This window comes from Phycodurus eques, chromosome 3, assembly GCF_024500275.1.
Source record: "Phycodurus eques isolate BA_2022a chromosome 3, UOR_Pequ_1.1, whole genome shotgun sequence".
NCBI lineage: Eukaryota > Metazoa > Chordata > Actinopteri > Syngnathiformes > Syngnathidae > Phycodurus > Phycodurus eques.
This window is the reverse complement of record NC_084527.1, coordinates 3,877,049-3,897,485: the sequence shown is the minus strand read 5'-3', so window position 1 is coordinate 3,897,485 and position 20,437 is coordinate 3,877,049. Positions and strand designations below refer to the sequence as shown.

General features: G+C 40.6%; 1 protein-coding gene across 1 annotated transcript in view; it reads right to left on the bottom strand.

Moving 5' to 3' along the window:
- Window positions 1-20,437, bottom strand: part of pdlim2 (PDZ and LIM domain 2 (mystique)) — a 32,349-nt gene that overhangs the window by 10,927 nt on the left and 985 nt on the right. The window contains exons 2-6 of the mRNA XM_061671507.1: window positions 12,723-12,847; window positions 10,881-11,032; window positions 8,012-8,081; window positions 7,552-7,703; window positions 5,991-6,054 (exon numbers count right to left, since the gene is read on the bottom strand). Of these exons, the coding sequence (XP_061527491.1) occupies window positions 5,991-6,054; window positions 7,552-7,703; window positions 8,012-8,081; window positions 10,881-11,032; window positions 12,723-12,815 (531 nt within the window). The 5' untranslated portion in view covers window positions 12,816-12,847. The remainder of the gene's footprint in view (window positions 1-5,990; window positions 6,055-7,551; window positions 7,704-8,011; window positions 8,082-10,880; window positions 11,033-12,722; window positions 12,848-20,437) is intronic.

Below are 20,437 nucleotides of genomic sequence, written 5' to 3'. Positions count from 1 at the left end.
AGTATGGCAGATAATTTTACTTGAGCATAGTATGATTGGTTTGCCTTCAAAAGCTAAACAAGGCTCCGATTATTGGCCAGATCAAGAAACAAAAACAGGAAATGGCAAACTCGAGTGAAAGCAGCTGCTTCAGATCGAGCCCAATGGAGATGCTGGGGACAGTTCCAGTGGAGGGGCCTTCGGTCTGGCTCAAAGCAAGCCACTCTGGCATCATCATTACCACCCCACCGATTCAATTACAGGGCACGGGCCAGCACTACACAGTGCAGATGCTCGCAAAGTTTTATTTCGGGACAGTTGGCATTGCCATTAGAAAGTAGAGGAACAGATATCTCCCCACATAATGGGACTCAAACAACAATGAGGCGGAATACAGCCGACTTACTACAGGGTTTACTCTCGAGTGCTTTTCTTTGTTGGAGGTCTTGAACAAAAGGCCTGAGGCTGGAATCAACTCACTAGTCATTCACTGTCACTGATTGACCCAGCCTTGTAATTACAGTACGTCTTAGCATAACTGTGCCCACATTCTGCAATGGAGAACGCAACCAAAGACAACACAAAGACCATCGGGTTATGTCACAAATGATTCCATGTCATTAAAATTCTTTAAAGTTTTTATAGCCTGAGATCAACTTCTTAATACAAGGTCTGAGGTCGCAGATGTCTCAAATATGGCCACTAGGAATCTACAAGCAGGGCACTTTAGCCTCGCAAAAAAATAATAATAATAAATAAAATAAAAAAATTATCTGTTAATTATTCAAACTAACCCGTTTTTTCAGGTCTGAACTATGTTCTGCATGGGTTTCAAGGAATGTACGCAAGGATCCAGCTTTGTAACCTCAGGGTATGTCGTCTTGTAAGAAACTGTTCTTTTAATATTTTGACTATGCTCCCAGTCAATTCGATAGTAAGCTTCATAAGTCAAACTTAATGCGAGTCCTCCATAACATACTCTAAATACATTTTCTTGGCTCAAGCTTACATAATACAACATTCGTTAACATGGAATAACGTGATACCAGTACTAATCCCTCTCATGATTTGCTGGCCACACACGATGAGGCTACTCCTGATATAAACCATCTGTAGAAGATTACAGCCCAAATGAACAGGAGAGACAACGGGACAATGAGCTATGCATCACCAAGTTCACAATAGAATGCTACAAGGCATGTTAAAAATAAATAAATCATTCAAAACTAGACTATGCGGGGGAATTGTGAAAAATACAGTAAAGACTTTCAGACTCCTGATATAAAGCTTGTCAACCTACAATCGCTTTTGGGATTCTGCTGTGCAGGGTTCCACAGTACATTCAAGCAGAAGAAGCAGGCATTGTCTAATTGTCCATGTTGTTTTTCAAAACAGTGATAAGAATTTAATTCAGGTGCCAGTTACACCCAAGATTAGTATAGGTGGCATTTTTGGTAATACTGTACGTTAACACAGTTTTATATGCTGCTCAGTAATAGAACTATGATTTAGCAGTAGATGAAAAACACAGACAGACTTTCTGTACAATTGGGGGAAGAAAAAAAAAAAAAAATAAAATAAAAAAGGTCTTTCAACCCACACGAACCAATGTCGTACTGGTAGGTCTGGTTTTCCAGAGAGGCATAGTAACTTGGGAGAATAAAATTCAAATACAGCTGTACAACACATGGATAGAGCCAAAGACTTACAAGTTTTTACAAGAATTTGTCCGAAAGCAAATCACAAAGATTGGCATGTAAAAGATGAAATTATGTCTCAGTCAGTCGCAGTCACAAAAAAACGTCCTACAATTTAAACTGTGGCCCCATTGAACATAAAACAGACTGTCATACACTGGTAAGCTGGCACAAACTTTTGGACGAATACACGGAAGTTACAAATCTAGTTCCCTTGACAACTTTTGGAATGTTGACACACAGCTCAACCACCTTCATGAACAGCAGCGACCTGTAAAGGCTCATCTCTCGAAGCAAACACCCACACATTAAAACTTGCGGGGCCGGTGCCCCCTCATGAGTGCGCAGCAAGGCGAAATCAAAGGTGCCCCAGTTTGTTTTCCCGCTCTAAGGGAAAGAAAAAGAAGCAGGCTGATCTATCGGCGAGGCATGATGCCTGCAGAGGCCACAATGGCTCAAAGTCCATGTTAAAACGGCTTACACAGACCAGTGACAGGGCTCACTGTACACAGGAAGAAAACCTCCCTTCAGTGTGGCCACTGCCAGACTGTGGGACCACTCCTGACACTGGCTTGGCCTATGCAGGACTGCCAAATCAGCAGCCTCGCTCAGAACTAAAATGGTGCATGATTTTCTTCATTCCGAACACAAGCATACTTTATTACTAGGGTTGTAACAGTACAGAGGTATATTATCATAACATAAGGGACAGTAAGTTTAACTGCCACAGTAAATGCTTCCTGAAAAAACATGCATAACATTGGATGGAAACTTCAGGAACATTTCCTGTGCCGTAACTCACAACAGGCTCTTAGAGCTCTTGATCAGAACTAATTTTAAAAAATATTAACACATAAAATACATCACTGTCAGGAAAATGAAATTTATAAATGTGCATGCAAGTAAATAAATGCACAAGTATTGAAGTTTCTCAGGCACAAAGAGCTCTTCTTCACTTCAGCAACATCTTGACTTTGCAAATTGGTGCGATGTATTAAAACAGTTTGGGAAGGTCGGCAGGCTCCTCGCTTTCCAAGCAACCCGCTCTTCTAGCTCTCGTCACACAAGGACAAGCCTTGTAATGCACAGGCAAAACCAGCACCAGTCAGACACAGCCTGGACCGTCACAGCCTCTATTGTACACTGCATTTTCTCAGGATACCCAACACCCTGGAAAACAAGGGGCTCCTGTTGCGCACATCCCACTTTGCTCACTGAGGGATCCAAAGGATGTGTGGAAAAGCCTTTTAAGCACTTTTCATACAGGCTGATCACCTGATATAGTAGTGCTGTTCCCCTCGCAGTTGGGACCTTGTCATGGAGCCTCCTACTGCTCACATATACTGAGCTGCAGTGTTCCTGCCAGTCCAAGCAGCATAATGTACGCAGCGGCCAAGGCTCTTCCCGGCCAGTTCCCCACAGGGCGCTCCAAAAGAACTCAACTCGCTAATCACAGCACTGCAGTGGGATGCTAATCATTTTAAAACCTCAGTCAACAACCTTCATGGAAAAGGGTCAGCCAAATCCCATAACTCATCCACCAGGCAAAATGATAGTACACACTGAAGCTGTCAAGCGCAGATGGCAGTCAGAAACTAAATTTTATATCAGTTTACAGACCATAAAAAGTGGGGAACAAAAAGACTGTACTGCACAAGGCAAAATCTCAAATTGCAGTTCAGTTACAAACAGGGATGCAGCAAATGTAGCATTCTGGCAAAGTTGCAATTAGTTCAAGGTTTAAAAAAAAAAAAAAAAAATTGATGCCAATTATCTATTCATTGTGTTTAAAATGAAATTCACTATAAAATGATTCAAGGTCAAATACAGCTTGATTAATTTTTATAAAAAGGCAATTTGCATCAAAGTCAAATAAAAATCCAACAACCAACATATTGTAAATACACCTTTGCGCAGTAGATACAACCGTCTCGTCAGAACTACGCCTAACGCTGATCACGTCACCACACACCACTGAAATTTCTCTCATCATCATCATCATCTCCTCAAACGAAGCATTAAATGACCGTTAACTAGGACTTAAAAAGCCTCCAGCCATTTATATTATCTTGTTAAAATCCCTGGCAGCAAAACCTCATTCTCTTCCGCTAGTCTTAACTTTGGGCAGCTCCGTCATCTCCTCTTCAATCCGCCGCCTCAGGCATCCAAGTGAATATCACTTCTCACTTGTGTCAGCCTTGAAGAGATTCAAGTAACATCACAGACATCTTGTAAAGTCTTCATGTCCGAACAACAGTGCAAGCAGACACGTTAGCCCAAGGTATTCGCAATCCATTCACAAATTGTCGCGTAACTCGCCCGGCGCTGCCTCCTAGTCTTAGTAAAGATGTGTTCGCCATCGGTCATCCATGGCTCCCGCGCCGCTCGCAACATCACTTTGAACGCCCCGTTTACACCGATGTCCAGCGGTTGGAGTTCATTCGTCAAGCTCAGAGTTATTGCACTCAGTCGAATGGTGACTGTAGAGACTCTTCTCCCGGCTGTCCTTTGCTCATTAATCCATTGGAAGACCAACTCGGGCCACCTCGCCTTGTTTCCGCAGAAACTCAGCTTCGTCTTCTTGACTTGGCGAAGCTCGTTTTCCTGCTTCCTACACTTGCGAACCATGGATTCGTTGATGTTGAATTCTCTCGTGGCTGCTCAATTCCAATGTTTCTCCGCATAACTGATAGCTTGCAGTTTATACTTCGTAGGTGCCATTTTTGGGGGTACTTAGCCAAACCGATGCACATACCGGAACTATATACCTACTGGGAGCCTGTCTTTAGAGTCCTCTGTCACGCGCACCCTTCCCCCTTTACGTCCGCATGCTGTCCTCAGTCACGTCCGCCTTTCTCTAAATAAGCAGCGTGTCGGCAGGAAATGCTCCCAGTCAGTCAAACGGAGCGCACATTAAAGTCACAACAACATTTGCAGATTTTGGAACTCTGTGCACATATAAGTGCGCCATTTTGGAGAAAATTTCAGACTTTTAAGTGCGCCTTATGGTCGTGAAAATGCGGCAGTTATATTATTGGGGCAAGCCCAACTGCTGTCGTAACGCACACTTAACGAGTTCTCTCTGAAAGGCACGGGAAAATAGATTTGTAAATCCCGGCTCTACTCTTGCATCAGGATCCCATTTCATTTGTCACAAAACAAAAAGTATCCCAAATTCAAATGAACTTTCTTGGCCTGAAGCTTCTTGGGGGAACACTCACATGTTTTGATGTTTACATTTCTACATATTTGTATAACTTTATGAAGTGTCCACACAAGTTCTGGAATTCCTTGTGCCATTACAAGGGGTCTTGTTTTTCCTGCTCCGTCATCTCACATGTGCAGTCTTTAGTGAGGCCAAGCATGAACACATAGCTGAAATAGCTCACAATGAACTTTCCCACAACATGTTCTCTCTAAAGCTCACTGAAGGCTCTGCAGATGCCTGATTCAACCCCTTTTTGGTTTTGTTGCTAGACCTCTAAATAAGCACAACATTGTTTGGTGGCATTCCCATGATAACCCCAAGCGTCCCCTTCACATATTTGACTGCTTAAGAAGACTTATAGGGTTTCCTTGCAAACGACCCAAAGTTAAGGCCTTTGTTTTGATGACAAATATATTCTAACTGCTGTCTGGCTTAAATGTGAAACATTTCAAAAGACTGGTGTTGCTTATTTATACACACCCTGCTGTAAAAATGTTGAAATCTTTTTGTGTATGATGTTACAGTAACGTCCTCATAAAACACAATGACGCTTTGAAGGGCATCCCACACAATGTGCTACAGTTCTAGTAAAAAATGAAAAAATAATTTTAAAAAGACATTCAAACTTTTCTTTCATTTCTGGACCGGGCAGTGCAGTTTAAAAATTTTGTTTTAAAAATAATCAGAAGAGAAACTAAACCCTGAGACAAATGTAAACTATGACCGCAACAATAACACAGTGGTATGCTACCACTACAGCACATGGTAGTGTGCAAACTTGAACCGCACCATCAGGACAAAGATGAGGACAACTTTTACGATCCATTCATCCAGCCATTTTCTACCACTTATCCCGTTCAGGGTCAAGGGTGAACTGGAGCCTATCCCAGCTGACTTTGGGCGAGGCAGGGTACATCCTGAATTGGTGGAGTCAATCACAAGGCACATATAAACATGTTGTTTGGAATGTGTGAGGAAGCCGGCATACCTAGAGAAAACTCCCGCAAGCACTGAGCAAAGATTCAAACCCAGAACCTTTTGACTGTGAGGCAGATGCACTAACCAAGTTGAAAACTAAACAAAAAAAAGAGTTTCCAAAAACTAACCTGTGAAAGTGGCCTGGACAGTCTATGACTCTTCTCCTCTGGCGACCATGAGCGCAGATGGACACTACAACATAAGGAAAGCAAGTAGTAAGTGATGCTTTTATAAATCGGGCAGGAAATATGAACAATATTTCATGTTAGGACCTTCAGGGTGTATATTTATTATTTTACTATTGAATACCATTTTTCGTACCACTTATCCTCACTAGGGTCGCGGCGTGCTGGAGCCTATCCCAGTTTGCAAATGAGGGTGAATGACAGCAAGTGTGTTGATGAAAGATGCAATGTTTCTAGTATTCACATTTTTATTACAGTGTATGACAGTATGCAGTCTAGTAATAAGGTAATCAGTGCAATATTATAACACAAGACACCAACAACTATTATTGTTTTCCAATGAATTTATACACAAAGCCACTCCAAATATTGTAGAAAATAATTTAATCTGATGAACATTAATGCACAAAAAGTTGAAGGTCAAAACAACTCTAGGCCAAATATTTGACCTGTGGCCTATAAGGTTGTCGCAGAGAGACAACAAAAAGGCCAGCATACAATAAGTGTGGTGAATGTTCCACATTCTGCTTTTGTTAAAGTGAATGCAAATGGTGGAATGTGATATCCTATGCATATCCTTTGTTACTACAGTAAAAGCGTGTGGCTCCACTTTGTTATTCTCATACCTATTGACACTGGATGCTGCAGCGTCAAGAGAGCACTTTGTCCAATTTTAATCCTATTCAACATTTAAACAGAACACATTTCACAAAGACTCAACTATCCCTGAAAGGAATTTTTGAAAAAGATTGACTTCTTTCAGACTAATTATATAAAAAAAATAAGATTGTTTCCAATTCTGAGAACGATCATTTGGTTTCGTTAAAGCTCCAGGACACATTTATTTGTGTGGGTGGACAACCTTCTGTGTCGAAAAACTCAATGCTTTCATGTTCCAAAATGTAATTAAACAGTATTTTATAATACTGTACTTCTAATGAATTAATAGATGGAAGGTAAGGTAAAATGTTAATTTGTTCTGTTAGAAATAAATACAAATTAACAAACATGAAATGTATTTAGTTCAACTTGTCTAAATCATTTCAGTGTTTCTGTATAGTAATTGTGACGCTCAGTTAAGCTCTCTCTGTACTGCAACAGTTTGAAAAAAAACATTCTGCATTTCATGTTTCTGTGATTAAAACTGTGGTGTGGTGTTGCATGTTGAATTTGATACTATAAACTAACTGTATGACTGATTTGTTAAAACCCATTTCAATAAATCTGCATAATGAGTCAGTCATTCATTCTTTTTTCCTGGCATATGACATTTTTAAACTATGTTGTCATGCCAGATTCTATGTACAACATCCTTTTACCATTTATGAAGGATGAATAAACCTGCTTTCTGGACACAATCCTCATACTAGTGTTTGAAACAAACTTTTCCACTGACAAATTGAAGCATTTTCAGTCTCTCTCTCTCTCTCATTTGTCCAATTATATAGTTTTGGGTATCTGAAACCAGATGGACACACACACTTGTGATCAAGGGAGCCGCTACCTCTTGTTAGTGTTGGGTGTCAACCTCTCCTTCTTGCCATCAGGACTGCTGGGAGGTTGTGGTGAATACGGCACAGGTGACAGCGATGCAGGGCTGGATATGCTGTACTCTCTGTAGTTCTGGTTCTCATCTCGACTTACTATTACTGCTTCCTACAAATCATCCCAATGCAGGAATGTACTTCAGTATTGGATTCATGTTCTGTAATTTCATCATCTTTGCATTTGATTTCACAATTACCATGAAACCAAAATAAAATCAAAAAAGTACTCTCTCTAACCAAAATGACAAAGTCACTCATTTGAATGACAGGAAACTAACTCAATGGGGGACTAAATATACATTTGTGAATAAAGGTGGCTTGAGTTTGTGCATCAGAGTATAGTTTACAAAATGAAATCCCAAATAGACAGATGACAGGAAAATAATAATAATAATGATAATAATAAATAAGCCTGACCTGAAAGCGCCCAGTAAGCTGTTCAGGGGTGCTGATCCCATTTGTCTGCCGAGGGCTGGAAAGTTCAAGCCTTGAAAGACAGAAACCCACACCGATCAGCCAAGGATTAACATAGATTATATAATGACTTAAAGGGAGCTTTAAAGTTACCTTAATATTCAAATCCAACAGTTTTTAAGTGCAAGAACATTGGAACAATTACTGCTGAATAACAAAGTATAAGCGTGGAAGCTTATGTTAAACTTTTACTGACTGGAATACTGTTTAAAAATGACACTATGGAAATTTTTCAGACCGCTTTGGATAATGTTCAAGCAAGTCTGTTGGCATCCGACTGTGTCCCTTTCAAAAATATTCTTCTGATGGCCCGCCTCTTTCCAACTACTGTAGTCACTTTTGCTTTAGTTAAGTAAAAACACATTCTGCAAGCAATTTGATGATTCAATTTGAAGGGGAAAAAAATGGGCAGTTCAGTGGCCAATTCAAACACACGGTGCCCCCCCCCCCCAAACCTGAGGTACTGTAATGAGGCACACAGGAAGGTCCGGATGCCTGTGGTAAATCACGCAGAAACACACCACCTCTCATAGCCTAAGCTCACAATACTGCATGTAGGAAAGAGATGACAAGAAAAGGAACCAGCGCACAAGCTGAAAAACATTACCTCTCCAGACGAAGTTAGACAAATGTCAATGATTTGAAACGGGGAACTGCATGACTGAGAATTGTTCACTTATTCCTCCCTTCTACCTTTGTCAGTGTGAGGTGACAAGAGGGGGTCAACAGACAATCAGATGTATTAAAGGTTAAATAGTTACATCAGTGTTGAGTCTATAAGCACTGACCTCTGCAATACAAAGATGAATGTGCGTTTGACAAAAACGCTGACTGACTTTCCACCATAGATGTTATCCACATAAATCAAGACTCGATTTGCTAATATAAATTCTTTGCAGCTGTCATCAAGGGGACTTGCCTCGGGCGGATTCCTCAAATGTGTGCATTGTAAGACTACCTCTCACTCTGTAAAAACTGAAATAATTGTTGAGTATTGAAATGACAGGGGAAACAATTCCACACCGAGCATACATATAACACATTGTTTCTTTGACGCTGTGTTCAAGTTTCAAACTAATGCAAATCAGCCTTTTTTCCATTGAACAAAATAAGCCAGAGTTTTTAATTGTTTCCGGTTATTGCAACAACCAGATCTGATGGAATTTTCTGCAAACAAGCTCATTTAAAAATGTGCTTGTGAGCACACCCTAGGAACTGCAAACAACACTATTTTAGAAGGGTGTCAACCTCTTTAAAATGTTCCAAAAACAGAATAACAATACTGGTATTTTGACTGAAATCAAGCATCTATATGAAAACCTTGGAATGAATTAACGCCATCATTTACTTCAAAATAGAACCACAGATTAGAGTACATGGAATGTTTCAGAGAGCGGTGTTGCGCTACGACAAACAATCGATTTGAAATGGAGATGCGTCACTCGTCAGCCTGCAGTGTTGCTGACAACGTGGCTCTCACAGCTCAGAGAGCAGTCTCACTGATTCAGTGGCTCAAATAGTTGGGCATTTTTAACATTCCTCCTCAGTTCACTCACACCTGGAAGTTATTCAGATGCAGTTTCGCCAGACTATAAAAAGACTCAAGGAATGGCACAGAGGTGAGTTTCATAGGTGTTACAGCTTTGTACTGCTTGTAGTGAACGTGAGGTAAAATATTGCTACTTTTACATTTCATAGGGTGGAACAAGGAACTTCAATATATAAGAAGCCATGGTCAATTATGTCATAAATAGCCACTTTCAACAAGCCCATGAACTTTGAGTTACTGGTACTAAAAAGGTCGCTGTGGCCCATTTGCTTTGTATCGCCACCACTCCTAAATGTTCAGGGTACTTTATTCAAATGTGTGATAATTTACAGTATTGTATGTAGCAGTGGTATAATAAATCACACTGCACTACCCCTCCAGTCCAGAAAGTGGCGATATTTATATTTAAAAAAAAAAAAAAAAAAAAAAAAAGATGAAGGCCATCACACATTTCCTAGTTTTAATCATGACTTGGAATTTTGCTCTAGAGCAAGCATAGGCGTTAGAATTCATAGACAGCGGTGTGCAATACTGGGAATGTTATTCTAACCGGGTATTATGGCTCATTTTGTGCACGATGCTCATTTCATGGATTTGATCAACTACAAATGCTGCTTAACTGTGCCATTGTATATCTAACCCTTCCCTCCTCCCAATGTATTTCAACAATTAATGAAGTGTTTGTTCATTCTCGACTTAATGCCCCCCATGCAAGTGCGTCTTCTGGCTCAGTGGGAGACACGACGTCAACAGGGTAAATAAAATACACTGACATGGACACGGGACATCGAAGGAGTAAACGTGAAAGTACGTGTGGATGACAGCTTTTGAATGTCTGGCTGTGACCAAAAAGAAGGAGAGACTATGTCGGAGAAGGATAGGTAGACCGTGACAAGAAATGGGAATTAAGGAAAGACATTTCATTAAATTTCCAGTCAAGAGCAGGCCTTAATGAAAGGAAAAGTTTTCAGGTTTTCCCAAACACGTTTGTTGGAGAACCAGGGAAAACAACAATGTGGCTCCAACTCAAACTGGTATTTCCCCTGATTGCAATCACTTGTTTTGTTTGTGTAGTGTTTACATGATAACTAAAACACAAAACAGCGTGGAGGAAGATAGAAGTAGAACTGACTGTCGTGTTGGCATAAATGAGGGATGTTTATGAACTGAAAAAAACCTGAGTATGCATCATCTTTGTATGTTTAATGCTAAATTCAACCACAAGAATGTGGAGATCATAATCCTTTGATTCATGGTGCATACCTCTCCACCATCAGCTGCAGATGAGTCTTGGAGTTCTTGATTTTGTTCTGGGCCTCTGCATTTAGCATGTCAGCAGTATTTTCCCCATTGATTGCCAAGATGACATCACCTGGTTGGAGAGCTGCTTGCTCTGCTTTGCTGCCTCCGTTGACCTGTTGAAAAACAAACAAAGTATTCAAATAAACGCAGGCCCCATTTACACTCCGTTTAACGAGTGCCTCTGCAGACAACTTGTCGATGACAGAAATTGCTGGGGGGAATAAGCTAAATGTACTCAAATGCTACCAGTTTATCTAATGGCTGTATCATGTGCCTAATACAAGAGTATTATCCAAACTGTAGAGAAGACACAGTTGACACAGCTATTAGCACGTATGAAAAGGCAATGTCGGTCAAAAGTAGGCAGATGGATAGAAAGCCTTTGAGAGAAGTTCTTAGTGTGACAGACTTGATGGTTTGACCTTTGATGTGGCAGTGTGACATTGGCTTTGACGTGTAATGTGTCATTGCAGAGGAAATTCCACTGTAATGAAAGCAAACTTTGGTTTCTGTTTTCAGGCCTCACACACCCTGGTGCATAGGCATTAAAATAAAAGCCAAAGTCAAAGGCTTAATTATACAATTGGTAAAATTTGTGGACTGACATTTTCAGCAAAAATGTGCTTGAGACTGACCTTCAGCTCACAATTAAGAATAAAGAGAGGGAAGAACAAAATGCAAAAACACTATAAAAGTGCTAGACAGTGTGAGTCTCTAGAGAAAAAGTGTCTGTTACAGAGAGAATGCCTGTCACTTTAGCAAAGCAAGAGGGCAGAGGGGCCATGCCTGTGGCCCTTCAAGAGGCAATTAAGTGTTGCTGTGGTGACCCACAATAGCGGGTGTCTTTTCTGATCAGGACATGCCTGGATTAAAATCAACTAAACGCAGTTGGATGAGTTATTCTCAAGTCTTTGCCCAAGTATAACAAGAATTCACTATTATTCAGGCCAACAACAATAAAATAGCGCCACCAGATTCACATTATCTGCCTTAAAGCTTCTCAGCTGCAAATGGGGAAAACTATGAAGAATGGCCATTAGTCAAACTAGACATTGCCAATCTTTTTCAATGAAGAAGTTTTATCTCGCACAGCAGGACTTTAGGAGACTTCAAAGAAGATGTTTGATATTTGAGACAAGGAAACCAACTGGGTAGTGGTAAGAAAAATCCAACAATATACGTCACTTTTCAAGAAGGCAAATAATAAATGCTTTAGAAGTCAAAGGAGATTGAAACTGAGAATGTTGGAAGCATCACCTCTTGCACAACTTTTCAAATTTATACTCCGTCTATGTACTGAAGAGCTACTGGGATTGTGGGTAAATGCAATGACGTGCGAGCAGGATGTGCAGTGGGCACAGCTTTGTGTCTCTTGCATGCAGATATGTGGAACACAAATAAAATCTGATCTGGAAAACAGTCGTAAACTTATGTAAGAACTACTGGTGTATGTGGTACGTGCATGTTATCATTGACAAAAAAACACATATCCGTACTTAAACACATTCAGCCGTGCACGCCTGACCTGGAACGCCAAACCTCCCACCTCAACTTCCACTGTAACTGTAATCAGTGGTTTCCTTCTAATGTAATCTACTTCCATTCTATTCTAATGCGTTTGGCAGGCAAGGAAATAGGTATGAGACAGCCTGTGGATGGAAACAAAGACAAGAAAAGGGGCGTAGTGAGGAGGAAATTGACTTTGCATGGCATGCCATTACAGTCTGTGTTTTGACAAAAACAGAGGATACAGTTTGATAAGGCAAGACAAAGTTCAGCAGCAGGGCGAGTCTTGAAAAATACCTTAGATACAGTTATGGCCTTTTTGAAGTCCCTTCCTCCAACTATTCTGAAGCCCCAGGGCGATGGACCAATCAAGTTCACGGTCAGTGCCATTGATCAGGCTGGATCAATGGAGTCTTGAGAACCTTAAATGAAAAAGACTTAACATCAAAATGATTACAACACATAAATTGAATTTTATATATATATATATATTTTTTTTTTTTTTTAAATAAACATTGAGCATCTGCTGGCATTGCTCGGGAAAAAAAAGTGAAGACTGCACATTGGAATCTGCTCTTCATCACCACTTTCGCTCGACTAAATCCTTTTGACATGAACTGCACAACCATATCAGAAGAGAATGGGAGGAATGACTAACATTAATCAAGCACCTGCAAAGGCAAATAGTTTCAATAAATCTAAAATGACATTTGAGACAAGGAAAATAAATGCATGTTATCAAAGCACTGTGCGTGTTTTACTATAAATCTACAACTGCATATAATGGCTATAATATATATAGTAGCCCTATGAGAAACATTTTATGGGCCAGGGGTTGCGCATATACAAATTTGTCTGTCAAACAAATAAATGGCTTATTGCTCATGAAGTTCACAGTATTTGATGTTTTTTTTGTTTTGCATACACAGTCATGTATCTGGAACGTGTGCCCACCTGTCAAGTGTGCAATCAAACAACTAAAGTATATCTTAAATTATGTGCACATTTCTGAATATGATAAGATGTGGCCCCACTGTTACAAATCATAAACCTATTTGTTTCCATCCATCCAATTTCTACCACCAAACTTCTCTCCGTCTAAATGTTTGCAGCCAAAGTTTGTCTTAGAACAACTGAATCGTTTCTATGATTCTCCCTGAAAAATCATTATAATTAGTTATTTTTTGTCATCCAATCTAAGCAAATCTCAAACATAAAACAACAGGGCTCCACAGCAATAGATGCTCAATAATACACACACGTTAACCATTTGCTATATAAATTATGATTTTACTTAGCACACCCAGGAACTAAAAGTGAACCAATATTGCATAAATATCAACGCTTCAGCAAATGATATATAATATAAAGCTAACCATTAAGTAGAGGGAAATGTCTGCAAAGCTTGGATCAAAGTGACGCAGATGCAACACTTCTCACCACATTTTCTGCAGCCCATTTCATTGTCCGCACATGACAACACTTGTCCAGGATGAGCCGTGCGGACCAAGTCACTCATAAATATTCAGGGGGACAATGAGCAGGGCTACTACATGAGCCATCATTAGGGCCTTTTAATTGGGGCAGCCTCCAGAGCTGCTTTGGCTACAACAGGGGAGAAGAAGGCTCAGACGATTTGGCTATTATCAACCAAAAATAGTAAACCATCACCTATTAGCTTTATAAAAAGGCAAGCGGTGAGTATTGTCATCACAGTATGAGCACAGTATGAGTATAAACAGCAAAGAAGAAAAGTGGTTGAACCTACAGTAATTGGCCACTGATAAGGTTCAAGTTGCACTCAGACAAAGCACGTAAAGGCTGAAAAAAGTAGTCACAATTTTTCTCATTGAAAATCTCACCAGATGTTGGGAACAATCCAAATCCATACATACAAAAAGTACAGCAAATAAGCTCAGAAAATATGTTGTGCGAAATAAATGTGAAATGACACAGGGAAAAGGGTCTTGAGCACATCAACTGGTATTAATTTAATACTTTGTACAAAAGCTTTTCTTTGCAATGACAGCTTCAAGACACCACCTGTATGGTGAAACTAGTCTCATGCATTGTTCTGGTCATTTTGGCCCATTCCTCCACACAAGCAGTCTTCAAATCTTGAAGGTTCCGTGGGCTTCTTTTATGGACCTTGAATTCAGTTTTGATTGGATTCAAGTTAGGTGTTTTGCTAAGCCATTCTAGCAGTTTTATTTATTATTATTTATTTTTTCCCCTTTGAAGCCAATTGAGAGTTTCCTAAGCAGTATGTTTTGGATCATTATCCTGCTGAAATGGCCACCCTCATTTCATTTTCATCATCCTCGTAGATGGCAGCAGATTTTTGTCAAGAATGTCTCGGTACATTTGCCCATTGATCCTTCCTTTAATAATGTGAAGTGTACCAGTACCATTTTCTGAAAAGCAGCCCCACACCATCATGTTCCCACCTCCGAACCTCACTGTTGGTATAGTATTTTTTAGGGTGATGTGCAGTACTATTTCTCCTCCAAACATGGTGCGCATTATGGTATCCAAACAGTTAAACTTTGCCGTCATCCGACCAGACTATACTCTCCCAGTATTTAACTGTCTTTTCCAAATATTAAAACTGAACGACCTTTGACATGCTCCCCCCACCCCTCCCCCCAGCAATGGGGTCTTGTGGGGAGAGCGTGCATACAGGTCATGGCGGCGGAGTACAACCCCAATTCCAATGAAGTTGGGACGTTGTGTTAAACAAATAAAAACAGAATACAATGATTTGCAAATCATGTTCAACATTTAATTGAATACACTACAAAGACAAGATACTCAATGTTAAAACTGATAAACTTGATTGTTTTTAGCAAATAACCATTAACTGAGAATGTTATGGCTGCAACACATTCCAAAAAAGCTGGGACAGGGTCATGTTTACCACTGTGTTACATCACCTTTTCTTTTAACAACATCCAATAAACGTTTGGGAACTGAGGACACTAATTGTTGAAGCTTTGTAGGTTGAATTCTTTCCCATTCTTGCTTGATGTACAGCTTCAGCTGTTCAACAGTCCAGGGTCTCCGTTGTCATATTTTACGCTTCATAATGCGCAACACATTTTCAATGGGAGACAGGTTTGGACTGCAGGCAGGCCAGTCTAGTACCTGCACTCTTTTTCTACGAAGCCACGCTGTTGTAACGTGTGCAGAATGTGGTTTGGCAGTCTTGCTGAAATAACCCGGGACGTCCATGAAAAAGACGTTTCTCCAAAACCTGTATGTACCTTTCAGCATTAATGGTGCCTTCACAGATGTGTAAGTTACTCATGCCGTTGGCACTAACACAGTCCCATACTATCACAGATGCTGGCTTTTGAACTTTGCGTCCATAACAGTCCGGATGGTTCTTTTCCTCTTCTGAGGACACGACGTCCACAATTTCCAAAAACAATTTGAAATGTGGACTCGTCGGACCACAGAACACTTTTGCGTCAGTCCATCTTATATGAGCTCGGGCCCACAGAAGCCGGCGGCGTTTCTGGGTGTAGTTGATAAATGGCTTTTGCATTGCATAGTAGAGTTTCAAGTTGCACTTACGTATGTAGCGCCAAACAGTATTTACTGACATTGGCTTTCTGAAGTTTTCCTGAGACCATGTGGTGATATCCTTTACACATTGTCGGTTTTTGATGCAGTGCCGCCTGAGGGATCGAAGGTCACGGGCATTCAATGTTGGATTTCGGCCTTGCCGCTTCCATGGAGTGATTTCTCCAGATTCTCTGAACCTTTTGATGATATTATGGACCGGAGATGATGAAATCCCTAAATTCCTTGCAATTGTATGTTGAGGAACATTGTTCTTCAACCGTTCGACTATTTTCTTACGCAATTGTTCACAAAGAGGTGAACGTCGCCCCATGTTTGCTTGTGAAAATCTGAGCAATTCAGGGAAGCTCCTTTTATACCCAATCATAGCACCCACCTGTTCCCAATTAGCCTGTTCACCTGTGGGATGTTCCAAACAGGTGTTTGATGAGCATTCCTCAACTTTTTTGCCACCTGTCCCAGCTTTTTTTGAACGTGTTAATGATTTTTTGCTAAAAAAATTTTTATCAGTTTGAACATAAAATATTTTGTCTCTGTAGTGTATTCAATTAAATATAGGTTGAACATGATTTGCAAATCATTGTATTCTGTTTTTATTTACGTTTAACACAACATCCCAACTTCATTGGAATTGGGGTTGTACATTACTCACTGTTTTCCTTGTGACAACAGTACCTGCTAATTCCAGGTATTTTTGAAGCTCTCCACAGGTAGTCCTTGGCTCTTGGACAACTCTCCTGATTATTCTTTGCACTCAGTCAGAAATCTTGCGAGGAGCACCTGAACGAGGAAAATTTATGGTGGTATGATTGGCTTTCCACTTACGTATTATGGCACCAACCGTGCTCACTGGAAAATTCAGAAGCTTAGATATGCGCCTGTAACCAATGCCATCGTTATGTTTTGCAACAATTGGTGTGCGATGGTCTTTAGACAGCTCTCTTTGCTCTTACCCATCATGAGATGTGTCTTGACTCACACCTTGGCAATGAGACCTTTTTGTAGGCCATCAATTAGGACTGAACCAGCTGATATTCACTTGCACTGACAAGGGGATGGATTGCTGTTTGATTATTGATAGATTTTAGGTGTTGTCTTGGCTTTCTATGCCTTTTTGCACCTCCCTTTCTTTGCGTTTTCAATACTTTTTCCCTTTGTCATTTCACATACACAACTTAATTTCTGAGTTTATTTGTTCTACTTTCTTTGCATGTATTACTTGGATTGTTCCCAACATCTGGTGAAATTTTCAAGTCAATAGCACCTTTGGAAATATATTCAATGAGAAAAATGGTGACGTGTTAAACACTTATTTCAGCCGTTGTAAGTGCTGAACTGTTTGATGAGACACATGCCAAGCACTTTTGGTTCAGTTAGATAAAAGACATTAATAAAAGGTGGCTGCTGTTCTGGTAACAGCTAGCTATTGCTGCCCCACCACTTTGGACACAATTCAACACTTTCAAACAATAGGAGGAATTATTTTCACGAAACCACAATTTGGCTTGCAGTTCAACATCAGCTGAGCCGCACAGAGGCAGATGGAAATGGATGAAAAAAAATCCACAACTTCTGAAAAACTGCAAGGCAAATGTACTTGTTTTTGAACAACCGACTTCATATGCACCTACAGTTGCACGGATATAAAACTGACCCAAAGTTTTCAGGAAAACAACTTAAAGTTTTAGTCCCGGACACAAACCAAATGTCTAATTTAGGTCTCAAAATAAAGTTTGTGAAACCCTAAATCTAAAGGATTAACTCCCCCAGCAGTTTTCTTTTTCCGTTTTCTCATGTTTGGTTTTTGTTATGTGATGCCACCACAGAAGGCAATCACACCAATGATGGCAAAGAGGAAAAGTGTTTCCAAGCCAACTTTGATTCCTATTAGAGAGAAAAAACATACGGAGTAACTGTGAGGGAGCACAGCAGGACTATCTGAATGTTAAATTCAAGTTGCTGCTTCAACATGTAGCGCCTCGAGGGTTCTACAAATATGGCTTCTGTATTACCGATATTTGTGCATCTTCTTGGTGACATTGCTTAATTTGGAAACACTGTCCAGGTAAACCACAACATCTTGCACACCTTCTTACGCACAGTGTTTGGAGTCAAAATGGAGAGGGATGAAATGTAAGGTTTGCCACTGAGATCACATTTTTGGGAGTCACTTTGGCTGATGCCCACAGAAACAAGACTTAACTCATATTTGCTGGAACGTGTAATAGTGCAGAACGAGTGAAACCTGCTAGCACAAGTTAGTAAATGAGTGTGTAATTGCCAAGAGTAGTTTTGATTTGTATTTCACATACTTGGTGACCAAAAGTGTGTTTGTAAAGTGCTGAAAAAAAATAAAAATAATACAAATGCCAGTTGATGTTTGCAGGTTCAATAGGTACGCTGAATGTAGTTATTAGTGGTACCCCTGCACTTGTTTCTCTTGAAGGACCCATTTTGGGGTCATCTTTTTTTCTTTCCAAACTCTCCAGAGGCTTGTCTTTTAATGTCAGATGCTTGGACTCCATGTGCCAAACAATATTGGTGGCTTATTTCTTTGCCTCATTCGCCAGCCTGTCGCCAAATATGAAGCAGGTTGGTTCGTGGAGATCACCTGTAGCAATAAACCCGTACCTTAGGTAGGTCTGCCCGTCTTGTCTCTAATACAGCTTAATTTTTCTTCGACGTTCTAAGCTCTTCTGTCTTATTACTTGGCCTACACTCCTTTATGAAGACGCTCTCCAAACACATTTGCTTTTTTTTTTTTTTTTAACCTCATTTTTGATAGCTTTGTGGGCTTACTGTTCATGTCACGTGACCGAGATGAGCTTTTTGACTGGCGGATGCAACCGATTTTCAAAATTAAACTGATGATCAGTAAAATATTTTTTCTTCAGTCTTTGTGCTGGCCCCCGTATGGGTCCACGGCCCAAGGGTTAGGGACCCTTATACAGAACTTTGTATGAAAGTCTAGCGATACTTTTCAACATTTTATGGATAAACTGAATAGTGGTTTGAGTTTAAAATTGCAGTTCAAAATACAAGACTATAAAATGGGTTGTGCAACACACACAAATGTGTTGTAGGCTGATGTAGAGGAAAGCAGACACTGAAAGAATGAACAGTATTAGAGTGACTAAGCAGACATCAGTATAATATACTTTGGACATTTAAATCCAAGGCAGCCAAACAGCAGACACTTATATCAACACATTCACCTTCTCCCTGAATGAGGGTGTTTGTTTCTTGATGTTTGGACAAAAATCCACTGGGTCAGAATTAACCCCCCCCCCAAAAAAAAAGCAAGGCTGATGAACAAAACAGATGCTTCATACTGGAGCGCCTGTGTGGGCCTCGACAGCGCCGCAGTGTGCCGCGCTGCGCTCTGACAGGTCGAAACCTACCTGCGACAACAGTACACACCCGCTGAATAAAACAAGAGGAATGCAACCACAAGCCTCTCCCTGAAGTCTGGACTGCATAAAATAACATTCATTTTATTCATTCATCACACCCCTTCGGTGATTTTTAGCTGCAGTCGCCAGGGAGATGGGAAAATATCGAACAATAACAAATCAAGTCAGAGGGTGTTGGCCGAGGTGCTTCTCACACATTTAATGTGGCTTCTATCGCTAACGCCTCATGTGTCATCCAGTGTGATCGCTGACAAGGACATACCTGTGATTTCTGAGGGCCACGCCCTTGTAAGACAGGGAGAGCATGTTGTAAAATGCCACAGTGTCAAATATTACAAGCATAATTGGGTCTGAAGCTCTGCTGCCAGTAAAGTCTTGGTTCTACTTACACAGTGACCCCCCCCCCCCCCCCGTTTTACCGCTGTTCACAGGTTCCGCATTGTACTGCAGTGCAATCGGGCTGGTTCACCACATCCTCTGCACTCGCCGTTTATCCCTTCTCACTTTGTTCTATACATGAGCCTTCTCGAATGATCGTGCATCAGGGGGGACACTGACTATTCAGTCACATTTGATGCTGTGTGAGCAAAAAGCTTTCTGAAGCGGTGGAAACATCGTTGGCATCACACCATGTGTTACTTCTGGGAGAAGCCATGTGACACGGAGAAAAACAAACCTCAGCTGTAGACGGGAAGAAACTTTGATCATTCAAGTCTCTGTACTGATAAAAGTGACTTCCTGCTGGCTTGCCACAACAACCAGCCCGTTTTTTGCACTTGTGCATAGTGATTCTTCACCTGCTGCACAGTAACACCGGAACTGTTCATTTCAAAACTGGAGGTGCAGTCATGTCTAGACACTTTGTTTTTTTGAAAGGAATGAGAAAGAGAAGCAGGGAAGAGCCCACTTGAACTGTCTGCTATTTGAGAGCGATCACCGCCAGCATTATAAGGCGAAGACAGAACATAGCAGTTAAGTGGTGAAGTGGTTAACACCGCCATTTATAACCCCTGC